Source organism: Perca fluviatilis, chromosome 24 (genome assembly GCF_010015445.1).
Source record: "Perca fluviatilis chromosome 24, GENO_Pfluv_1.0, whole genome shotgun sequence".
Taxonomy (NCBI): Eukaryota; Metazoa; Chordata; class Actinopteri; order Perciformes; family Percidae; genus Perca; species Perca fluviatilis.
This window is the reverse complement of record NC_053135.1, coordinates 10758085-10782914: the sequence shown is the minus strand read 5'-3', so window position 1 is coordinate 10782914 and position 24830 is coordinate 10758085. Positions and strand designations below refer to the sequence as shown.

General features: G+C 39.9%; 4 protein-coding genes across 4 annotated transcripts; 2 read left to right on the top strand and 2 right to left on the bottom strand.

The window, feature by feature from the left end:
- Positions 1-386: 386 nt before the first annotated feature.
- On the top strand, positions 387-1961 carry LOC120554100 (gamma-crystallin M3-like). Its single transcript, XM_039792712.1, has 3 exons — positions 387-471; positions 691-933; positions 1462-1961. Exons 1-3 carry the CDS (start codon positions 460-462, stop codon positions 1732-1734), a joined length of 528 nt encoding a protein of 175 aa, XP_039648646.1. The 5' UTR covers positions 387-459; the 3' UTR covers positions 1735-1961.
- Positions 1962-6039: 4078 nt separating this feature from the next.
- LOC120554102 (gamma-crystallin S-1-like) lies at positions 6040-6957 on the top strand. The gene is made up of 3 exons (XM_039792715.1): positions 6040-6121; positions 6280-6522; positions 6620-6957. Exons 1-3 carry the CDS (start codon positions 6113-6115, stop codon positions 6887-6889), a joined length of 522 nt encoding a protein of 173 aa, XP_039648649.1. The 5' UTR covers positions 6040-6112; the 3' UTR covers positions 6890-6957.
- Positions 6958-7249: 292 nt separating this feature from the next.
- LOC120554101 (gamma-crystallin M2-like) lies at positions 7250-8762 on the bottom strand. Its single transcript, XM_039792714.1, has 3 exons — positions 8656-8762; positions 8310-8552; positions 7250-7580 (listed from the first exon to the last, which is right to left on the bottom strand). The coding sequence occupies exons 1-3, from the start codon at positions 8662-8664 to the stop codon at positions 7305-7307; spliced, it is 528 nt and encodes a 175-aa protein (XP_039648648.1). The 5' UTR covers positions 8665-8762; the 3' UTR covers positions 7250-7304.
- Positions 8763-11590: 2828 nt separating this feature from the next.
- LOC120554096 (protein boule-like) lies at positions 11591-20841 on the bottom strand. The gene is made up of 11 exons (XM_039792708.1): positions 20598-20841; positions 18277-18429; positions 17528-17619; positions 16298-16352; positions 16095-16170; positions 15535-15695; positions 15228-15311; positions 15070-15105; positions 14863-14979; positions 14531-14626; positions 11591-14408 (listed from the first exon to the last, which is right to left on the bottom strand). Exons 1-11 carry the CDS (start codon positions 20631-20633, stop codon positions 14268-14270), a joined length of 1047 nt encoding a protein of 348 aa, XP_039648642.1. The 5' UTR covers positions 20634-20841; the 3' UTR covers positions 11591-14267.
- Positions 20842-24830: the final 3989 nt, after the last annotated feature.

Genomic DNA, 24830 nt, shown 5'->3' with positions numbered 1-24830 from the left:
ACTGGTTATACCAGACCAAGTAAGGCTGTAGCAGTATTAAATTGAGCAATGGTGTGTTTTATTTCTCATGAAATCAACTTTTGTAAAAGGAAAATTGTGTTAGGTCTGCTTTCAAAAGTTGCATATTTTAGCTTTAAATCAAAGCATTTAATTTTATCTTGCATCTGTCCGCATGCCAATCTGTTGTATAATGTTATCTAAACATAAATGTGTCTAATAATGAAAATGCATGAGGAAACAAAAGTAATGCAATAACCAGAGTTTGCTTTGTCACTGTGAAATCTGCACCAATACTGTTTAATCTGTTCCAGCGTTGATGTATAATACAGTAGGGACTTCCATGCTGATGAGCTGACTCAGTTATTTTGCACAATTGAGGGGCAGATTCTTTTGATGTCACATGATGCATAAAAGGCAGCGCGCCAGTGGGGAGAACAACAGAAATCAAATAGCGCGACCATGAGCGGAAAGGTAATGAAGGGTACAGATCACTGCACCAGCCTACTAACTGATACAGATACTGCATCAAGCTCAATCATAGCCTTATACTGCATATGTACCAAAATACTGTAGCACATAACTTCTGCAATGCAGCAGTGCGATTTGTGTTAGTTTATGATAATCACACTTGAACATTTAGCTCTGGAGGTTTTCCTTAATGCGTGATACAATCTGTGTCTTTCTCTCTAGATCGTCTTCTTCGAGGGGAGAAACTTCCAGGGCCGCTCGTATGAGTGCATCAGCGACTGCTCTGAAATCACCTCCCACCTGAGCCGATGCAGCTCCTGCAAGGTGGAGAGTGGGACGTTCATGGTCTACGACCAGCCCAACTACACGGGCCAGCAGTACCTCCTGACCAGGGGAGAGTACCCCGAGTACCAGAATACCATCGGCTTCAACGACTGCATTCAGTCCTGCCGCATCGTCCCCGTGGTAAATATGAGCACAATATTACTTATGACATGGGCATGACTGTTAGCTCTGAACTAGAGGACCTTATACTAGGTTTTCTCTCAGCTTTTAAGTGTATTTTCACAGTCTGATATCTCCCTGACAATTGTGCAAACTCCATCAGCTGATTAAGAAAATGGGATGTGGTTGTAAGCTCTGGAAAAAAAGGGGACATTGGGTTAAGATTTGTTTTGTGTCAAAGATGTACTTTCTTCTGTCTTGTAGCTAGTGGGCTAGCTAGCAATACCTTTTTCACATTTGTATTCATATATTTCTCAACACGATGACTTTTAAGATGTTTAAACGGATATTTAGATTCTCAATAGGCATGGCAAACAAGTTGATTGCTCAATAGAGTTGGTTCCTATATCCTAGCAGGTTCTTTAGCTGTTTTTGGTACTTATGTGTTAACATCCAAGCAGCTAGGTGAAACTCTAAACAGCACCACACACCAGCACCAAACACCATGACTCGTGCATATATTTCATTTGACATTTTGCACTTTAACAGCACAAGGGGCCCTTTAAAATGAGGATCTACGAGAGAGCGAACTTTGAGGGGCAGATGCATGAACTGACTGATGACTGCGACTCCATCCAGGATCACTATCACATGTCTGACATGCAGTCCTGCAACGTGATGGAAGGCTACTGGTTGATGTTCGAGCAGCCAAACTACGAAGGCAAGATGTTTTATCTGAAACCAGGAAAGTACAGGAACCTCAAAGAGATTAGCAGCGATGACACGAGGTTCAACTCAGTCAGACGCATCACTGAATCTTAACTGTCTAATCGCTTACATTTAGCTAATTGGTTTTGCAGATGCTTTTGTTTTATTAACATTAACAAGATGTCGAAGAGGGAGGCAAAAAAAGAAGGAGCCTTGTTTTTATCCTGAAACTGTGATTTGTGCATTGTTTGCATGTAGTTCCAGTTGTACTGTGCAATCCAGCCACGATGAATTTACCTCTATAACTGTGTGATGCACACAATAAAATGATTTGCTGCATATTTTGTGTGAATTTTGTCCTGAACACAATTTTGATAAGTAACTGGCCAGTCACTGGTATTTAGTTACATAAATAGATTAACATACAATGTCTGTATTAGAAGAATATGAAATGCTAAAAAAAAAGTTATTTTCCAAAAATTGACTAAAATGGTGAAAGCATGTATAGCAATGTGAATATATAACATCTCAAATATGAGTATACAGCACAGCAGCAGACTATATTTTGGTAACACTAAAATCCCTGCTTTATATTTTTTGTGGGTGTACGTATATGCAATCTATGTTGCCATCATGTATGCAATGTGAAATTATAGTCATAGACTGTAGAAATAGTGACTGTAGAAGTAGCATCAGTGACATCACTCATTGGTTTGCGGACTGCCGTTTTAAAGCCTTGAGCTAATACATCCATGGATGTATAAAAAAAAAAACGTTTAATCCATGAGAGTTGCTCAGTGGCGCATGAAGCCGGAAAAGTTCAACTTCCTCATATAAAATTACCCCGATGATCAGTGTTGCTTCTGCACTATGAGACCTCCGTCGGCCTAGCCAGCTACTTCCGGTTTAGGGCTCCACTAACTTGAATGAATATTAAATGATTTAATTGTGCGTCTCTTTTAAACTTTCTAAATGTTATTATCGGACCGATTGGATCAAATTCTGATTGTGAAATGAGTCATTTTGTGGGGTTGTGACGCTCCAAAAGAATTATCCACTGATTTGAAGAAGTGTCTTTCTCCAAGTTTTTTGGGCCCCATTTCATGATGGACACAGTTGTAATTCCACAGTTTGGGCACTATGTCAAATAGTATTCAAAGCCTGGCACACTTCCTGGGGGCAAATTTGCGTTTCCCTGAATGGCGAAGGCATGTCCCGCCCTACTCTGTCCCTCATTTGTTTACCCTGGAATTCTGTGTTTATGCAAAAACCTACCAATCCAACCACCAAAGGCAACAAGTATTAGCCAATCAGAAGGAGAGTAGGGCAGGTCATGCCTTCACCATCCTAGGACATGCAAATTTGCTTCCCGGAGGCCTGAGCCATGCTCTAGTTTGGCAATATGGCCATCGCCATCTTGTTTTTTTTAAAACGGATATGACGATTTTTGATGAAAGGGTGAAGCTGGGGAGGACGACACTGCCAAGTCAGTGTTGTTTATGGTTGCGATGGCGATGCGCTAAGCTAAACGCTAAAGATTTCCAGCCCTTCTGAACTGAGTCAGCCAGTGGAGATTTACTGGCAGAAAAACATGTACGGCGTCAGAAAATCGGCAAACTTTAACATTACCAGCTAACACTAGCGGTAGCTAGCTAGCTTGGTTGGAAGAATGCCAAACAATTTGAGGTGACCAAAAGGTTCCAATAAACTTTGATGAACTGAAAGTCCAAACTTTAAGACGAAAACACGGACACCTAAACACCCAAAAAGAAGTTCACAGCTTTTTTTATGTACACAGTGCCATGGTTATCATTGCTAAGCCTATGTCCTGATTGACAGGTCGGTGTAGCCATGCCCCAAAGCATCCCCTCCTTTGTCAATTTAAAAATAAATGGGAGCCTAATTTACAAAATGAACATCATGCTGTATTGAAGAATACATGAACGTACCGATTGAGACCATAAACTCATTATGAAAATGTTTACTGAGGTAATAAGTCAAGTGAGAAGTAGGGTCATTTTCCCATAGACTTCTATAGAAACAGACTTCTTTTTGCAACCAGTGGAGTCGCCCCCTGCTGGATATTAGATAGAATGCAGATTTAAGGCACTTCCGCAGTGGCTTCCCTTTTCAGAAACGGAAGCTTAGTCCATTTTTCTTTTTTTCTTTTTTTACACAGTCTATGGTTATAGTGGATGACATTTGTACAAGTCTACAAATACAACAACTTGTAAAAAACTTGTATTACCTATATTTTTTAAATGCTTAACTGACTTGGTCATTATTACATGCAGACAAAAAATGAGACTGTTGATTTTGTATTTACATCTCCCAGTGAACTGTCACACAGATTATATCACATATTCAGTCTGCCTTTATGTCTGAAACAAGAAAGGACATTTAGGAAAGGCAAAAAGAAAAGGACTTAACAGGAGGCTTACAAATGACTCCTGGTAGACATCAGACCAATCAAATACAAAAGAGACTGAGTCATACAACATTGTAAAACAGAATGTATGCATATTGCAGTGACTAATAAATAGATTAAATATAGAAATCATAAAATATATATATAGTATCTCACAAAAGTGAGCCCACCCCTCACATTTTAGTAAATATTTCATTATATCCTTTAATGGGACAACACTGAAGAAATTTCACTTTGCTACAATGTAAAGTATTAAGTGTACAGCTTGTACAGTCCCCTCAAAATAACTCAACACACAGCCATTAATGTCTAAACCGCTGGCAACAAAAGTCAGTACACCCCTATGTTAAATTCCCATAGAGGCAGGCAGATTTTTATTTTTAAAGGCCAGTTATTTAGTGGATCCAGGATACTATGCATCCTGATAATGTTCCCTTGGCCTTTGGAATTAAAATAGCCCCACATCATCACATAGCCTTCACCATACCTAGAGATTGGAATGGTTTTATGCCTATTAGCCTAATAGCTGGTTTGATTTGCATTGAGAGATTTTATGGAAAGTACCCCATGCCAATCTTTAGGTATGGTGAAGGCTATGTGATGATGTGGGTCTATTTTTAATTCCAAAGGCCAAGGGAACTTTATCAGGATGCATAGTATCCTGGATCCATGAAATAACTGGCCTTTAAAAATAAAAATCTGCCTTTATTATTTATACAAGCTGTACACTTCATACTTTACATTGTAGCAAAGTGTAATTTCTTCAGTGTTGTCCCATTAAAAGATATAATTAAATATTTACTAAAATGTGAGGGGTGTACTCACTTTTGTGAGATACTGTGTATATATATATATATATATATATATATAGGGAGGGATTTTATGGCTTTAGAGTGTGAAAGGACAACAGGACACTAATCGACTTCTGGTTTATACACCAAAGCCAACAGGGCCCCCAAAATATATAAATTAGACAATTTGTATTTTTGCATAATACAATGCATCCACAGTATAAGAAATATGGGTTTTCTAATAGAATCAAAATTATTTTTAGGCAGTTTAATTAGATATTAAGAATCTCGATAAACCTTTGTCAGTTGTACTTAAAGTGTGAAGTTAAAGTGCACACTGTCCAGCAGACATGTATGGGTTTATATGTGAATGCATTTAAGTAACTTTTAAATGTGGCAATGATGGCACAAGTGATTTTCAGATGTACTTCAGAATAGATATTTTAAATTAAATATTTCATACATGTGCGTTCAACTACTGTTTACACTTTGATGTTGTCACTGCTCTTAGTTGAGCAGCTCTGTAAAAAAATCAGTTATATGCAGACTGTATTGAAATGGCATTCTAGAGCTTAGTCCATAGAGGATATCACAATATGGGGGGATTGAAGGCAAACAATAGAAAAACTAGAAGATATAGTGACTACGTGGAACAAGTTGTTATGCTGACAGGAGGACAATGACGGTCTCTGAATTGTAAATCATATATAAGCTGCTGCTGAAAACCAAGGCAGTGGTTGTGTTCACTTCACAGGGTGTTAAAATCACTTCAGCATTTACAAAGTTAAATTTAACATCAAATGTTGATGTTTAAAATCGGCAGCATCACTACAGCCTCCATACAATGTACAGTACCAAATTAATCTGCATTAACAGGGATTCATTGGATTTTACATGTATATTGTGCACTAATGTTAAAAGATAAATGTATACAGTATGTAAAATGGAGATGTAAAAATAAACTTTGTACAGATATGTGCTTTCCCATGAGTTTTTTTTTTACTTCATAATTTCATATAAAAGGCCATTTCAATAAATATGTACGTTTTGAGATTTACTTTTGGTTTATTGTAGATTTTATATCATCGACCATTCAAAGGGAAGCCTCTGCTCAAAACAGCTGATTTGCTCAGTTGACCACACAAAACAAAATATTGTTCTGTAAAGTGCTGACGAGCCTTCTCATTGTTCTGAATCACAATGACAAAGGTCATCCGTGGGTTATAAAGGCAGCGAGGAGCCCAAGGCTGCTGAAAAAAGGCTAGCCGACACAATGGGCAAGGTAAGGCTGCTTGTTTTGCTCTGTGCCTTCTGTGCTTCTTTGTACCTGCACGGATTATTCACCCGAAAACGGTGAACTGGAAGCATTCTTTTCCTGTGGTATAGTATACACACTTATTATTTAACAATTTTTGAAAATCCCTCTACTGATCTTTCCAGATCATCTTCTACGAGGACAAGAACTTCCAGGGCCGCTCCTATGAGTGCAGCAGCGAATGCAGTGACCTGCATTCCCACTTTAGCCGCTGCAACTCCATTAGAGTGGACAACGCTAACTGGATGGTCTATGAGAGGCCCAACTACATGGGCTACCAGTACTTCCTGAGGAAGGGCGAATATTCAGACTACCAGCGCTGGATGGGATTCAACGACTGCGTGCGATCCTGCCGAATGATCCCTATGGTAGGCTTCAGTCGAGTGGTTTCAGCTTACAATAAGATTTCTTGCCATGACCCTTTACTGATCTAGACGCTAATACATCACCTTGTCTTTTCTGCAGCACAAAAGCTCTCACAAAATGATGATCTACGAGCGCCCGGAGTTCGGAGGCCAGATGAAGGAGCTGACCGACGACTGCCCCTCCCTGACCGAAAACTTCCACTTCAACGAAATCTCCTCCTGCAACGTGAAGGACGGTTCCTGGATCTTCTACGAGCATCCCAATTACAGGGGACGCCAGTTCCTGGTACGCCCCGGTGAATACAGGAGGTTTAATGAGTGGGGAAGCATGAGTTCTAGGGTGGGATCCATCAGACGCATCACTGTGTGAGAAGCTGATGTCCAGAAGCCTGTTTATGTAAATTACTGTCAATAAATAAATCTATCCCATAACCACTATTCTGTCAACTGCTTTCGGTTTCTTTGGGCTCGTTGATTTGAGGGGTTCAGTGGATTGAAAAGTTTGCTTAGGTGGCAAATTAGGCCTCATTGCTGCATGTGTTTTGGAGTGGACAAAGCAGTATGCAAGGTTTCAGAGCAACGGGGCAAAAGAAAATTTGCCAAGCCATACTATTATTTCGTGAGTGGATCAAATATTACAGGAAAGGCACAAGAACACAAGCTAAACAACAACAAACGCGTGATTGAAAACACCTTCATGTCTTTTAGATACAGAGACACACACACACGGTTTAAGTCCAGCATGTTTATTGAGAACAGAGAGTGGAAGAAGGTCCAAAAGACTTCTAGTTTAAGTCAGTGATCCGCCTGAGCGAGCCGATCCTTGGACTGGCGGCGCCCCAGTCGCTGTACCTGCGGTATTCGCCGGGTCTAAGGTAGTAGGGTCTTCCCCTGTAGTTGGGCTGGTCGTACATGAGCCAGTGGCCGTCAACCACGTTACACGAGTTAATGTCAGACATACGCAGGCGGTCCTGGACGTTGGGGCAATCATCGCTCACCTCCTGCATTTGGCCGCCCATGTCTGGACGCTCATACAATTTTATTTTGTAGGAACCTCGGTGCTGGAGGAAGAACATTTATGAGTCATACATGTGCTATCCAGTAGTACTTTTTGGTGATTGTGAACATAAAAAACAGTCCAGGGATAGTTCTAAAGTGTTAATTCCCCACCTATCTAATCCTATTTACACCAAGAATGGTTTGCAAAAGCAGTTCAAATCAGAAGTCCCTCCTCAATTTAGTTTCTTTTAAGCTACATGAAGTTACCAGATATCCTTATGTGATAAATCTAAGCTATCCTCTAACACAACTGTGAAGGATGTTTTTGCACTAAGCAATATCGATCTAACATGAGTTGTTGAGGATTTATGTTCCTAGAAAAGTCCTTCAAACAAAGCCATTTTCACCTAAGGTTATTGTACTGTATTTCCGATTTGAGGGACATTTTCGCTTTCACTTCAATTTCGCTACGGACAGATTTTGTGTCCGAATTTATTTCCTTTCCTTGTACGTTGTTTTTAGCATATTTTTTCTCAAGCTGGGCATTGACATACAAGCAGGATAAAGATCAAGTAATAAGATTCTGTCTTATTGCTTTTGTTTGACCTTTGCTTCTTCTGTTTATACCCTTTGATTAGACTTTATTCACTTTGAATGCAAGTATTAATAGGTTTTCTTTCCTTGGCCTATTGCTTTTCGCACAACACAATAAATCAGTGTGCACACATGAATCAATAGCTTTCCCCCTAATTAACTGCCTTGATGCCTCTCCTACATCATGTTAGGCTTACCACGGGAATCATGCGACAGGAGCGGATGCAGTCATTGATGCCAATCATGCGCTGGTTGTCGGAATACTCCCCTTTGCGGAGGAAGTACTGGTGGCCCAGGTACTGGGGTCTCTCGTACACCATGAAGCAGCCGCTCTCCACCCGTACGGAGTTGCAGCGGTTGAAGTAGGGGTGCAGGTCAGCACAGTCGCTCATGCACTCATGGTGCCGACCCTGGAAATTTCTGTCCTCGTAGAATATGATCTGCAAACGTTTTTGTCAATTATCATCTCCCGCTGTTAAAAACATCTAAAAGGTTAACATGTTTTAATTCTGTATTTTCAGTAACAACACATAATAAGCTTACCTTTCCCATTGTCACATTAGTGGGGGCCACGCTGGCGCTCAATAGACGCTCTCCGTGCTGCTGTCCTTTTATATAAAGTAGCTGTGTGATGGCACAGCATAAAGTATTGTCATCCAAATAGGTTTTATAACACAAATCTGGTTACGTATAGCGACGCTCCACAGTGTGATGATGAGTTATTGTTGTCCACTTTTCACATGTTCATCAAAACACCACAGTGTGCTAAAGACCCGGGGTCACCACTCACAGTATCAGCAAAACAACAAGCGTTATTTTTGTCCTTTTCATTCAAAAAGGTTCCTAAAGTTCTATGCCAGAGATGGGGCCGAGCCTTTTTTTTCGGTCCCTAAGCACAACCCCCCCACCCAACCACCCCACCCCTCCCCTCACTACCATGTAAGAGTATTTTTTGACTGTTCACAATAACTTAAGGAGCCGCGCATTATTATTGTCATATCCTTTCAGATAAGAACCCCACAAAACCATAAAATGAATCAAATAATGACAACGTTGTGTGACCTTTCCTCATCTGGGGACACCTGGTGGCTGGTTATGCTTTGGTGCACTTTTATCAATATTTTCTACAATAAACTGATGAACTCTTGGCCACATGACAATGAAGTCTGTTTCTGACTTTTCATCTAGCACCATCATCATGTCCAAATGTAATTTTTCAATACTGTGGTTTTATGACCAAATACCAGCAGCCTCAGATGTACTTTGTGGCTAGTGCTGACTAGAAAATGCTATCATGCTAACACACCACACTAAGCTAAGATGGTGAACAAACAATAACATCGGCATGTTAGCAGTGGGATTATGAGCGTGTTAGCTTAAAGCACTGCAGTGCCCAAATACTGTCTCAAAGAGCTGCTAGCTTAGCGTTGTTAGCTGAAGTTCGAGTCATTGCTCACAGAAACAGGCCAACAGAGCTCAACCGCCCGATTTTTTTTTTTAAAGGGGCCCGGTACTGGAAGTGAATTTCCCATTAATTCATTCCATTGACGTTTCAGAAAAGCCCAAAACCCTAAATTCCGAATATGAATGTTCACTTTTGAGCTCTATTTGTCTTTTTATGCAGACATATACACAGCGTGAATTGCCTTATACCACAGTATTTATGGTATGAATGTGTAACTGTGTGAATGTGATCAGGGTCTTGCTGCAAAAGAGAGGATTCCTCTCAGTGAACCTTCCAGGAATAAATAAAAAAAATGATTAGAGCCTGAGCTACTTCTACACGTCTGTAGATGGGCTTCCAGAAAAACACATCATATTACCTGTCTGGCACTAGAGCTACTGAAAGCAAACCATTTAGTGTTTTGGCATGTTATTTATCTTATTCATTTATTTGGTCTTGCACTGCATCCATGAAAAACTTAAATATAAATAGGCAGTTTTGGAGAGATGCGGCACAAACATTCAATTCAAAAGAGTATTGCGTGTATTTTCTGCGCTGTAGTTGACATGTTTTCCAGGACAGAACCAAAAGATTCTGTAGATCAATAAATCATAAAATCAGTGTAATGTGTTGTGTGATATTAGCATATTACATATAGATGTGTCAGACTAATCATTTATTAAAACCCCATCAAATGTGCCCTTTTTAGTTGGGTATATCTATTTCCAATGGACTTTTTGTTTGTGTCGTTACAGTTGTTGGAAAACGGCCCTTGAACATGACATCATTTGATGTTTCTGGGCCCCAAGTGAGGTGTTTTTAATGGGCCCCTGAATCTATTGACAAGACCGAAAGAAATTTAGGTTTTGTACAAAAATCTGCATTTCTGAGATCTGCCTAAACACACTTTCAAACTAAAACAGCAGCTTATTTGAAATATTTAGTTGCTTTTTTAAGTACAGACTTTTGATGTAGAGGAGGCTTTTGGAATGTTGTGCTTTACAGTCCAATATTACACACATCTGAAAGGTTTCTCAAACGTTAACACTACCTCTGCAGTAAAGCGCATTTTGGAAACTTAAAATATATGAAAAGTCACTCGAAACAGTCTAAAGCTCATCATGCACAGACGGTGGACACAGAGACACGCAGCCTTTTTATAAACCTATCGGAGGTCACGTGATTCAATCTTTTGTTGTTCTAATGAGCAGGCATTCGGTGCTTTTGCCACCCTGCCAAGGTCTAGATCCCATTCATACAGATAAAAACCCTGATTCATCAATGCCCTTGGCCTAGAGACTGCAACATTATTATAGGATGCCCACATAAATACATTGGATTTGGTAAGGTTTAGTGTTTTAAATGCAGCTGACCATTTCAACTCCCATTGATATACGGTTTAAACACTAGCCAATAAACAAATGTAAATATCTAGATCACATGATGGTCAACCGTGGCAGAACTCTAATTCTGCAGTCAATATTTGGCTTGATTGCAGCATGGGGGCGCTGGCTGTTAAAAAAAAAAAAAAGGCAATGGGGTGTTTGCTCAAGAAATTCTATCAAGTTGCATTGTGGGAAATGTAGTATTAAGCATTTATGTAGGATAACCCATAGCATTCAGTACATCTCGGCCTCTGCTGGTTTGATTTTGACTATTCTTTTTTTAAATTAGGGCTGCGCGATATTAGGAAAATATCTAATTGCAATTATTTGGACCGATATTGCGATTGCGATATCATTCACGATATTGGAGAGAATTATCATTTTTGTATCATTATTCTCATATATATATATATATATATATATATATATATATATATATATATCAATCAATCAATCAATCAATCAATCTCTCCAATATCGATATTGTACATTGCAGATCACCGGTTTTGCACGTTTCTGCCCATTTACTTTCAATCACGTCATAGTTTTAGATTGGTAATTATATATTTTTTTCCCAGCCAGCCACTGGTCTCCACAACATAAAATCACTCATGCAGAATTGTTGCATATGAATGCAAAACACAGCCACTACACCGAGGAAAGCATTTATTTCCATTCAAGAACTGGAAACGCACTGAACTTAAAATAATGTTGTTAAAACAACAGAGTTAAATAAGTACTGCACATCTCGCTTCAAGAAAATGTAAAGAAATCACAAAAATAGGTTAGATTAGGTTATTCTTTGGTTATACAGTTCGCCTTCTGCTTTCAATAGCAGACAAAACCAGAGTTCGATCCCAAGACAAAATATATGGAGTTAAAAACACAAAACACTTAAACAGCAATGTCATGAAAAGCACACTGAAAACTGTACATCTACATTTTTACCTAAATTATAAGCAAAAATACTTAACAGATACATCAGGGGAATTAACGCATTGTAGTTTTGAAATAAAACAGCTTAGAATATTTTTGGAATAAAATGGATATAAAGCATTTAAATGTAATACAACCTATAATGAATTCCAAGGCAGGCTTGTGAAATATTTGGAAACTGCAAACTCAACGACATAACCTGCAAATGTAGAACAATCTAGAACTTTTATAAAACTAGAAAAGAAACTAATTTACACTGAACAAATGACAATACACAATCTTTGAGAGAATTTCCCAATCCCTTGTCCAAGAAGTTACTGAATTAAGTATTTCTATTATTACTTTATTATTAATAAAACTATTGAGCGAGGCCAATAAATTTGCTGACGTTACTTAGAAGGTGCAGTTTAACAGCATGACAGGTCATTTCCAGCTTTGAAAGCAGTGTGCAAGCGAGATGCAAATCCTCTTGAGGCACACTCGTTTCTTACATGTTCTGGGATTAGAAATGTGTCCCTGTGTGCATAAAATCCCAACTGGCAGATTTATTATGGCTCAAATTTGTTTAATGCTCCTCAGCAAACTTCTATATATATATATCCAAATATAAAATTATGATTCCTGATATACAAAATTGCCAAGTAACGGTAGACTTTCATTGATGAATTGTCAGTCTATTTTATATAGAATATACTAAATTGTCATGTTGCTGTTACTTCTGTACCGTTTCAACAACACAGCCGCCTATCGCTGGTTCTAAATTATTAAACCAATTAGAGCTGGTTTAAAAATGATAAAAGACAAATCTCTTCACATTATACTGAAAAAAAAAAAGAAATTGTTGAAAATAAGGTTTACATGGATCAGAGGATCCCGAAAAGGTCCCAACACTGATAAAGCTGAGCAGAGGAGACAAGAGAAGATGCAGCAGCTCACTCAGAGCACCCAAATATTGATAAGATTTGACTAATAATCTCAGTCAGCCTCAAATAACTATACCAAAATAAAAAAAAAATCAGTGTTGCTTCTTCATGTCCTGCCAAACAAATGTGATCGCTGATGCAGAGGATGTACAGCATTGCTTCTCTGCACATTAAGGTAAAAAGAGAAAGGGTTGACATGGTAAGAACATACATCTCTGATATTCTCCGCTACATCATGGTGTCGGTGTGCATGTAGCTGGGAGATTTCTGCTGTTGCAACAACGCTATGACAGAAAGGCAAAGTAGTTTTTTACAAAAACAAGAAAAGGGTTCAAGCTCCGCTCAAGTCAGTTTGGAAAGACGCTAGATCTGGGCTTCAACGTACCGTTCGCCGATTGTTAGCCAAGTTTTGGTTACGTTTGATTAAAAGAAATAAATTTAGGTTTTAAAATGCAATAGTTTGAACCGACTTTTGTTATCAATATTGTACATTTCGGAGGTTTGAAAACTAAACTGAGTTTGATAAAAAATAAAACTAAAAACACAAAAGAATTCAAGCTTGACATTTTGATGGCAAAATGCTTTGAAATGCCGTAGCCATCTCCGGACTGCGTCACGGATCATTAAATCTGAAGAACGTAGACATTTGTTGTGCTCCAATAATCCGAAACCTTTAACTCTTGAGTCTCAAATTTCAAGACGGACTGTTTAGTCATCGCAGAGTAGGGCTGGGCCGTACAGAGAAAATATCACGATATCTTTTGACCCAATAACCCGATACTGTAGGGTTGACATTTGATGCTTTCACTAAATATTAGATTTTTTATATATATAATCATCAGTAACATGGATGTAATGACTGCATGGGTAAAGGCAAATAATAGAACAGCCAGAACAGTCTGGTAAGTTCACAAAATGACATCATTTTACTGTAATGCAGCCCGTAAAAACCACGAAAAGACAACACTTACACTTGTGTCATATTACAATATCCAAAGTCTAAGACGATATCTAGTCTCATATCGATATAATATTGATATATCGCCCAGCCCTATCGCAGAGTTAGTGTTATCACAACTAGTAAAATAAATGATTCACTGAAAACTCACATTTCATTGCTAAGTTGATGCGTTAATTGAGAAATTAAGCCCAACCTCTGTAAATACTGTTGTGCAATGTGAGCCACTGTAATGGAGCGAGTTCACCTCAATCATCCAACTGTATTAAACCATCAATACAGAAACAGATCCGAGTGCTGCGAGTCTTACAAGGTGAGAGAGCACTCCTTGAGTTGGTGGTAACGGACAAACTGTCCGCAAAGAGGCCATGAAATCACGAAAACACACTGCATTATGTCGTAAAGCACAGGTTAAACCGATGATAGATTACATGTGCGATGAATCCGAGGAGAAGGAAGAGGAACTACACTGACACTGCGGGTGGGATTCCTCCCTTGACCACCTTAGCCTACATGAGAGGTGGGCCAGTCTGACGCATTGAGGCGTCTGGAGGCGCCGTGGCTTCTGGCAGGTAGTGGTACTCCTTGTGATGGATGTAGCGGCGGTACTTTGGCTTCAGATGGACCCGCGAGTGTGGAAACATCTGATTCTGTCGCAAAAAAATAAATAAAAAGGACTCAGGGAAGGTTTGAAGAAATGGAGAGGGATACACAAATTGTGTCCAGTCCAAAACACACTGAACATTTTTTTTTTTTTTTTCCCCCCCTTTACCTTTCCATGGTTATGTTGCAGAAAAATTGGCGTCATTCCTTCAGTTCTCTGAGGATACAACGGGTAAACCTGCTGCACCGGCGTGGGCTCTGCAAACTGCAAAAGTAAGAGAACACATCAAAGTCGTGAGCTCCAGTTCGGAACAAGTTTACTGAACACCAGCAGAATCACCAACTAAACTAAATGTATATGTATTCAAGTGCGTTACACATCTGAAAATAAAGCATGAAGTTTGACAGTTAGAAAATGAAAAAAAAAGACATTTGCTTGCTTATAAAGTCATACCAATGCTACAACATAACATTTAAAAAAATACCAAAACAAACATATACCTCTGGTGTGGTGTCCTCCATGACAGGCAGAGGAGGCCGGTAAGGGGCTCCATCAGCGGGCTGGTACAGATATTCTGACTGCTGGGAGTACATGACTGGACTGGAGGGCATCGGCGACTGAACAAAAACATTGACAACAGGTGAACGATTGGCCAAACTCTCCCGAACTAAAAAAAAAAAAAAAAGGAATGGCTTTATTTGGCCTACCTGGACCACATTCCACTGATACTGGCTTGGGGCACACTAGGGAGAGGGAAAAGAAGAGAGAAAGCAGACTGTTTAAAAAGTTCAAACCCCTTCTGTGCTTATTACTGAAAATGGTGACATGGTGAGAAATCAATGGATCCCCTCAGGGCTGAGCTGACCTGGTGGTGGTGGTGGTGGTGATAGGCTGGTTGCTGGTAGACAGGCTGATGGGACTGAGGAAGCGTCACAGGAGGAGCAGGTTGCTAGAAAAAACACAGACGCACTTAAACATTTTTTTGTGTACAAACAGTCCTTAGCCTGTAGTAAATGTTGCCCCACACAAATGGATCCTTGCTTTCCAGTAAGGAATCAACTGTGAGGCACATATTTAAATACCTAGGACATGAACTTAAGTTTGAATGACTTGGTTTTAATAATGCCATTTAAGTCAAGTGTTGGGTGGGTGTGATAGCAGTGACAACTGACAGGCCAGTGGTGGGCAGGAGAGCTCATGTTGGGGCAGTGGAAGTAGGCCACTCCGTTGTGGTAGGTGTAGGGATAGCCTGCAGACGTGGTCAGGTGCAGGGTCCCACAGGACATCGGCACAGGTATGGCAGAGTCAGGGATGGTCACGAAAACACTCTTAGCTGGGAAAAGAAGGAAACCACAAAACAGTAAACCTACTGGGCATTTCAGAACCACCTTGTGGGTGGGCCAGTAACAGTTTGAGAGAAGCCAGCATTCGGTGCCCTGGAACTTTTACAAATGGGATTCCATTTAAGGTTCCCACTGTGGTCCTGATGTAAAACAGTTTTCCTTTACTTCTGTGTTCCATTTCAGTAAAAAAAAAAGGGACATTTGGCTTTTGAAATTGTGACAGAAATCACATTTAAGACAATCCTAAATGGTGAGTGAATGTTGTTATCAAACTGGTGAACTACAGCTGCAATGCGGAGTGGATGGTGATACAGGGAAGCGTGGCAGTGCCACTGAGTGATCAGGGGAATGCCTAGTATCACACAGGGGAATTTAAACAGTCAACTTACCTTGTCCTGGACCTTGCTGCTTGCGGACAGCCTGACCAATGCTCAGCTTCTTATCTTTGAAACAGATGCCATTAGGCTTTAATATAGTAGATGGGGGGGGAAGAGAAGACGCCACATTAGATAATACATTTCGGTAGATGAACTACATCATTATATGCACCTTAAGTTTAGTTTGAGATACTTTATTAGCCTGCTTCACTTACATCATGAAGGACTTTCAGTGCATCATCTTGAGTCTCAAATGTAACAAAGCCGTATCTGTTGAAAGGGACAGAATTAGGGATGCAAATTATCGATTAATTCATTAATCATTAGTTGACTGACTTTATCGATCGATTAACGATTAACTGATAAGCGGCTTTTTTCTCACGGTATCAATAGTGTCTTTAACATAAAAAGCAAAATATTGCTTATATACTGAATAAAAATGCATGTTATATTGCTCAGTTGATGTTTTATTGTACCAGTTGGGATACGGTACAGATAATGGCATTTATGTAGTTTAACAAAATAAATTATGCACAGCCTGGTTGAGTTTGTCAGCTAAATTATCAGCTGTAGGTCTCTCTAACGTGACAAGCACTGCTGACTTTACCTGCCAGTCGTTTCCAATGTAGTGGCAAGTGATTGTTATGTAGCTCTCTGTCGCCAGTGCCGTCCAACAATCCGTCGTCAGAGCCACATTAGCCGCGGCTAACTGTGTTTTTAGCTCAGCCTTCTTGTTTCTGTAGCGTGCTTCCAAGTGGGTAGTAACGGTCGCTCGAGAAGGGATATTATATCCTGGCTCCATGTAGTGTAATAACTCCCGAAATCCCTCACCGTCAGTGGCGCTAATTGGCATCTAACTTTTTCGATCATGCCGCAAATCCTCTGAGTAATGCCCTCCGCTTTCCTGTGGTCACAGACTCGCCTTCGCACCACAGCAGCGATTGTAGGTTGTGAAGGCGACAGACTTCCTCCGTGCAACATGGCTGCATGCAAGTTATGAAGGTGGTATCTTAGCGAACTCGTAGAGCTGCTGAACTTAAACGTAGTACCGCAGAGTTTACAGTGGGCGTCTTTGTCATCATTCATTAATTTGAAAAGCTCCCACACTCCGCTCCGTTTTGACCGCCTCAAGTTTGTGTCGGGTCTCTCGCCGCCCGCAAGAATCTCGTGTTACGTTCAATTACGCCTACGTCCTGTGGAAAACTGTCTTAGATTGCAATGTTCAATTAGCCGACAATTCATTTAATTGAGTAAATTCTTAACGGCAATTAATCGATAGTCGATTAACTGTTTACATCCCTAGACAGAATCAAGACCAACTATGTTTTTACCTGGCTGACTGTAAATATGTGAATAATGCTCAAAGTCAGGATAGAAAGTCATGGCTGCATGCATTACTATTCAGTCGCCAACAGTACATGACAGGAATGACAACATCAACTCACCCCTTTGACATTCCTGAGCGATCTATCACAATCTTCACCTCTTTTACTGCACCGTGTTGAGAGAAGACATGTCGCAGGTCGCTCTCAGTAACCTACACACACACACACACACACACACACATTTTTGACTGTTATTATTTCAAAAGAAGGTACAGGGGTTGCTGATTTGTTTTGGTTCATTTCCAGAATTAATCATTTCAGACCATTTAGCAGCAAATATTAGTCGGGTGCGCCAACAACCACCAAGAGATCTGTAAAACACCTGCATGCAAGATGGTTGGAGCACATGTAAACACCATACTGGAATCTTAACCTTACAATGATCGTTACACAAGTGTTGTTTTTGTTATTTTGGTACACGTCACAGCGAAGTGACAAAGTTGGGAAGGAACGTTACTTAAATCTTAGAAAGCCAAGACATGGGAGGATCCTTAATGACAAACGCAATGTGTAACTTTTAATGCAGAATTTAGAGGAACACTAACAATTGACATTTGATTGTCGATATGGTTTTATAAAGCATGTTTTTGCTTTTTTTAAATGGCTGTATTAGCCAGTAGAGAGCTGTTAGGAAAGACGTTGTTATTTCTGTTATTTATTTCTGTTTATTATGTTAATTCTCATCTCACTATCTTAACCTCCTGACCTTTGCTTATTTACGTGCTTTGCTGCCATCTAGTTTGTAATGTTCTACAAATAGGACACTCAAGATGCCAGTTACTCTGCCAGTGTACGTTTGCAGCTCTCACCCTGTAGTCAATTCCCCCGACAAAAATCCGATTGGGGATAACAGTGCCGTGGCGGGGGGTGTGGTGGGTCAGGCTGTCATCGTGGTTTTCTGAAGGTAGCACATCAAGGGTGGAGAAGCTGCCGCCGTTCTCAGACGGACAGCTGGATGTGAACTTAAAATGATAAATAAAAAAAAAGACAAGGCATTTTAGTCTACTTGAGGGCCAGTAAGGAACAACATAACCGGTATCACCTTTTAGGACAGTATGTAGTGACTTTACTCAGCTTGGATCTGGTGTGATTAAGTCGTTTCCCGCCAAGATGAAGTCAAGCACTCCGTTTTAAAGAGACAACGAGATCGAAAAGTGGCTGACGGTCAGCAACTGTGGTACATAGGCAAAGGCCGATCCTCTGGCGGCATGGTTAAACGGTGTGCCGGGGGAACACGTGCTGGGGGAACAGTGAGCGGCCGGTGCCGGCAGGGGATCGATTTATGCCGCTGTACCACAGTGGCATACAGGGTTGCTCATCAGTTTATGAACCCATGCTAAAGTTGACTAAAAAAAGGAATAAAACAATCATCTTTTGGAAACTGATCTTAATGCCTTAAAGATGCAGTAGGTAAGACTTCATATCTGCTGAAACTGACCCTATGTTCCAGTAGAACTACATAAAGGAGTTAATTAAAGAAATAAATCCAGCTCCTCTGGCACCACCTCCAGCCTGTATTTGCAAAAATCCACCGCTCCCTTCATTTACACCAATCAGGGCCGGGGGGGGGTAACTAACTGCGTGTCAATCACTGCTCATGCACACACATTAATTTTACCTTGTGGGGGAAGGGGCTTAGGAGACTGTTTGGCCTCTAGCAGAAAGGGGGGGAGGGACTGAGAAGTTGTTGATGTTGATGTTCAAATTCTTTGGCTAAGTCCTGGATCTTCACAATCCTACCTACAACACCTTTAATTTAAAAAAAAAAAATTGGAAAAATCCAACCTTTTAAGGACACACATTTTCTTTGTGAATGAATAAAGTATCGTAAATAAATAAATGTTCTTTCTTAAAATACGGGGGGCAGAAGTCAGTACACCCCTATGTGAAATTCCATAGAGGCAGACAGATTTTTATTTTTCAAAGGCCAGTTATTTCATGGATCCAGGATACTATGCATCCTGATAAAGTTCCCTTGGCCTTTGGAATTAAAAATAGCCCCACATCATCACACAGCCTTCACCATACCTAGAGATTGGCATGGGGTACTTTCCATAAAATCATCTCTCAATGCAAATCAAACCAGCTATTAGGCTAAATTAAATAAAACCATGCCAATATCCAGGTATGTATGTGATGATGTGGGGCTATTTTAATTCCAAAGGCCAAGGGAACTTTATCAGGATGCATTGTATCCTCGATACTATTCATACTATGCTGCTATAGTGAGTGACATGTGCCCCCAGGGGATTGGCTTGTGCCAGTGGCTAACCATCAGCCACTTCTCGATCTCTGCGCTACTGCAGTTTTAGTACTTAAGGAGTACTAAGTCCAATGTAAAGTACACAGGAGTAAAGTACACAGGAAGAGTTTTAAAATGAGTGTGAGTATGGTAATGAGGGCAGGCTCTCTGGTATTGCTCGATACCAGATGAAAAGAAAATCACCAGCATGACCCATTCTGACCAGACAACACTTACTGTCCACTATCTAATCACCACTCATTGAAGTCCAATAAACAAAACAAACAGTAGGCCACTGAGTCTTTGAAGTCAGACTAAGTTGATGCACCTGCAGCCAGTAGATAGAATCAAGTTAGTCTTACAACATGGCCGAAAGCTACATTTTACAAAAGGTCTACAGTATAAGCCACTTTCATTACTGACCATTTCTGTACACTTTCAATTGAGATTTCCATTCATTAATGCATCCCACCACCACCACCATTGGCTATAGCACCCTGCCCTGAGAAAAACTCACTTTTGTAGCTATAAGCACGCTAGCTCTGACATTAACAATGATAAGGTATGACAAAAAAGCTCCAATGTTTAACCACCAAGCATCACTCTTTAGTTAGCTCACGCTAGCTAGCTACTTTCCTAAAGTAAACTAGCATGGTGAACCTGTGAACAGGTCATGCTTGCTTTTTCTAGCTTGGACGATTTTAAGTGAAATGAGCTAAACGAAAAAAGAAAAAAAGTTCACAATGTGCTATGGACTAATCTGGCAATGAACATATAAGAACGTTAAATTTGACACCGACTTAACGTTACTTAATTACCATAATATTGCTAGCTAGATTTGCTCTAAAGTTAGCTACAATGGGGTAACAGGCTTTGCGGTTCACTCACCCCGTTTTGGCTCTCCACTTCCATAGCCGCATTCATCTGGTTAACTTCTGCCTCTAAAAGACGTATGCTGGTTACAATCGCAAATGAGTCATGGCCTAATACGATCCCGCTGATGGTTTAGCTAACTACTTTGTTTCATGAGTCGCCTGCACCAACAGTTCGGCTTGAAACTTGCCCCAAGTCCGCCTGCTCCCGCTCCCCGCGCCCCTAGCAGCCTTCACGTATGACCTCGTCACTCCGTACGTGATTCGGCCGCGCAGCGACATGGACTCAAGTAAACCGGCGCAAAGCGTGGTTCCTTTTTTCCGAACTAGACCAGAGAAATGTGTTTGTTTTTATGTCTGCATTTTAGAACAAAAATAGTTGATAATAGTATTATTATAAATCTTTATCTTAGCAGCATTTCACATTTTGTTTAGTTATTGTGTTACATTAATATAATTAATTTACCGTTGCACTTGTTTTGCAATAGAGAAATAAAAAATAAAAAAAGACCAGTGAAATTCACTTTCAAAATCATACGAAACATTTACCCATGTAACACAATTGTTTCCAAATTTGCTGACATAATAAATGCACTTTATATTTATTTAATTATTCATTTTTCTTGAGTTGTTGTTGCTGTAGCAGGCTACACGTAGGCCTATCTAATATCCTGATAACTGAACTTTATTTAACATATATATTCTGAATACAGAGCTGTCTTCTTATCTTTAATGAGTATGACGCCGAACTGTTTTAGAATTGATGCATTTGTCACATGTGAGAATTTACACAATAAAGTATAGCCTACTGAGAAGAAAACAAACAGTCAGTGGTGTTGTTGTTGTTGTTGTTGTTGTTGTGGTTGTTGTTGTTGTTTTTACCTGTTATTTAGCAGCAGGTTGCATCTTCAACGGTATTTTCCTTATCCCACAGATGTCTTCTTTCTATCCGGAACAATAAAATGTTTGCCCGGAGTGAAGGGAGTGATACAACGTTTCTGTTGTTCTGCTAATATATCCTTCATCTTCTTCTTCTTCTTCTTCTTCTTTTTCTTCATCATCTTCTTCTTCTTCTTCTTCTTCTTCTTCTTCTTCTTCTTCTTCTTCTTCTTCTTCTTCTTCTTCTTCTTCTTCTTCTTCTTCGCTGGAACGTCGTCGCCATCGACTGTAAATATTAACAGTCTATGGTCGTTGCCCCTCGGGTTCTCTTAATACATCCATGATGTTGCGGCCTATCAAAGAATTTCTACAATAGGTTGACTTTTAAACTTAAATTTAATTTATAAAACAGATAAAAGCAATGGACAATACAATAAAGAGCAAAACATTCAAATCTGTAACGGTCTTGTAAGTATAGTCCAAGCCAGATTGGTGCAGTACAGCATCATTCCCACACAGGGGCGACATTTCTCTGTGAATAAAAGAAATGTCTTGTGTTCATGCTGTCTTCAAAATGAAATGAAAAGTAATACCCTTGGAAATAATAGGGTCTCAGGCTGTACAAACATCTACAAATAATTTTGTTTTTGATTAAACTTTTATTAAGCATATATTCATTTTGATTCCCCATTTAAATTCAAGAATGACAAACCTGTGATCGGATTTTAACAGTTTTTTAAAGGATTGACCTACAAATATGAACCACTTTACAAATCCTAACAACTTTGGTCCTTTGGGTAAATTCACAAGACTATGTTGAATGAGTTTTAATTAATTTCCCTTCAGATTATGAGCCCCTCATTCTCAACTTTATAGGAAAGCTCACATTCAGGGTGGAGATTAGGAATGAGGATCTAAATAAATGGATGCACAGAGAGTTTTCACAGGCAGGGAAATCCTACGAAACATCACGTAGATCCACGAAACTACACTTATACCTAGCCACATTCTACTGCTCTTCATACTATTCATCCTGCACATACACTTATTCTTACTACTCTTATAATGTTACCTCACTGCACATAGCTGCTGTACATACTGTACATATCTGTCTATATTGTTCATACTGAATATCCATATTTATTCTGTTTTTCTTATAATATATTCTGTTATATCTATATTATTCGTACTACTATTATAATGTTACTGCTGCTACATTGCACATATCTGTACATGTTGTTCATACATTGTTCATATTACATAGCCATATTTATTCTGCTCTTATAAGGTAACTGCTAATACACTGCACATATTTATGTTTAATTTATATTACTCTAAACCACCTTCTGTAAACCAACAGAAATATATAGTGCAGTCTACACTGCACTATATTTTGTGTCCTGTCTATGCACTACCTGTCTATACTTTGTATATCGCATTGCACTTTTCTGCTCTTTTTGCACTTCTGGTTGGACGCAAACTGCATTTCGTTGTCTTTGTACTTGTACTCTGCACAATGACAGTAAAGTTGAATCTAATCTAAATCAGTCAGAACCTCAACACGTCTACTTCTCCTCTCTCGGTCTGAAACACTGTCATTTGCATCGTATGCCCTCCACATCTACCTCCTCCCCTCTCAGACCACAACAAAAGAACGTACAAAGTCGACAAAGTGTCTCCAACATAGAGAAAAAAACGCCGCCAGTAATGACTAAACAACACATAACAGGGACAATGTTCTTAGATTCTCCTAGAGCATATCCATATTATTGCAGATACATTTGCAAACATACTTTTATATCCCCCTTTGTCTCTTCAAAAAAGCTCATTAGGCCACTTCTTCAGTGTGTAATTCCTCTTGCACATTTCCCATCACTGCAACCTCCTTTCTCCAGATTGTTTGTCCTCATCTGAGTAGTGCATGGGCCACACCATTACTTGTCATTCATTTCCAGCGTTTCTTAATTGTTGGATCAAATTGCCTACAAGATCTGACTATGCAAAATGAGAAGGGCGTGTTTGAAAATTTACCAGCTAAAAGTCCTTGTATACTCTGCAAAGATCATTTAAGACACAAGTGCTGTCAGGGCAACTTGCCTGGCTTCAGTTTGCACTGAAAACCAAAGAGTAGAGTGTTAGGGCTCTGCTCTTTGTGTTGACGAGTTTCTAGCATGATTTCCTGTTATATTGTGTTCTTTGTGGGATGACACACGTAAGGTTCTGCTGTGGCAGTACAGGCCCGTTGTTGCCGTTTTTGAGTGTATGTGTTCAAAACCTTTCTATTACTTCAAAATGCAATTTACTTAAATCAAACAATAATGAGCGCACGTGAGCATGGCATGACAAATTTCCCTCCCATTCATTTTCTTTCCGCTGGACACAAACTCCTGAGCTTTACTTCACGTGTTGCTACAACAGTTTGTTTCCTGTCATTCATTTCGTCATCTGCCTTGTTTACCTGAAATGTCAGGATGTGAGTAATGGGGGCTCTGAAGTGAAGCTGTGTGCTGGAGGAAAAGGACCAGAGCAGGCCAGCCAGCCAGCCAGCCATGCCAAACAGAGAGCCACAGAATTAGGATACAGGTAAATCCCAATCAGCCCTCCAGCTTCTCCAGACGCGAGCAATGGTTAACGTCTGAACTGTTTGACGCAACTGTGACACTGATGGAAAGCGTTATGGACTGGAAGAAAAGGTGTTTTTTTTCTTTTCTTTCTATTGATAGAGCTAAAACTCTCAGGTTCCAGTCTTTGTGCTAAGCTGGGCTAAATATTAAACTAACATGTGTATTCTGATCTGATGCCCCTATCGGCAGGACGTCATCGACACCGTCACAAATGACGTAAAACATAAAAAAAAAAGTCCAAAGTGTCCTTTCTCTTGTGAGGACAGTTTTGTCTCGGACCCTGCATCACCTTCTCACTCAACTCTGGGTTTGACGATAAACAAGCGCATTTCTCAAACTGTTCCTTTAAATCGTGTGAATCTATGAGTAGATAAAAGCAGATATAGAAGAAACAGAGGTCAAATATCAGGTCAGACATGCATTTCCCATCGAGAAAACAGCCATTTTACCTCAGTCGGTCAGTCAGTCAGACAGTCGTGGAGACAGAGGTTGATGAAAAATGAGCCATAACAGAAGGGTTCGACTCTGGCTCTGTAATTACTCTACAAATCTCTGATTTCCCCTCCTTCATCTCCCGACTATTTATAGCTGCTGCATTCCTCTCAGAGAATAAAATGATCTCTTTGAGACAGTACAATGCCAGAAATAACAGGTTTGGACAAACATTTGCTGAGGCGTGGTGGGCCTGGCTGACCATTACTGAGTTCCACTGTGGTTTCAGTCTACTGTTTTTCCCCCTCGTCCAT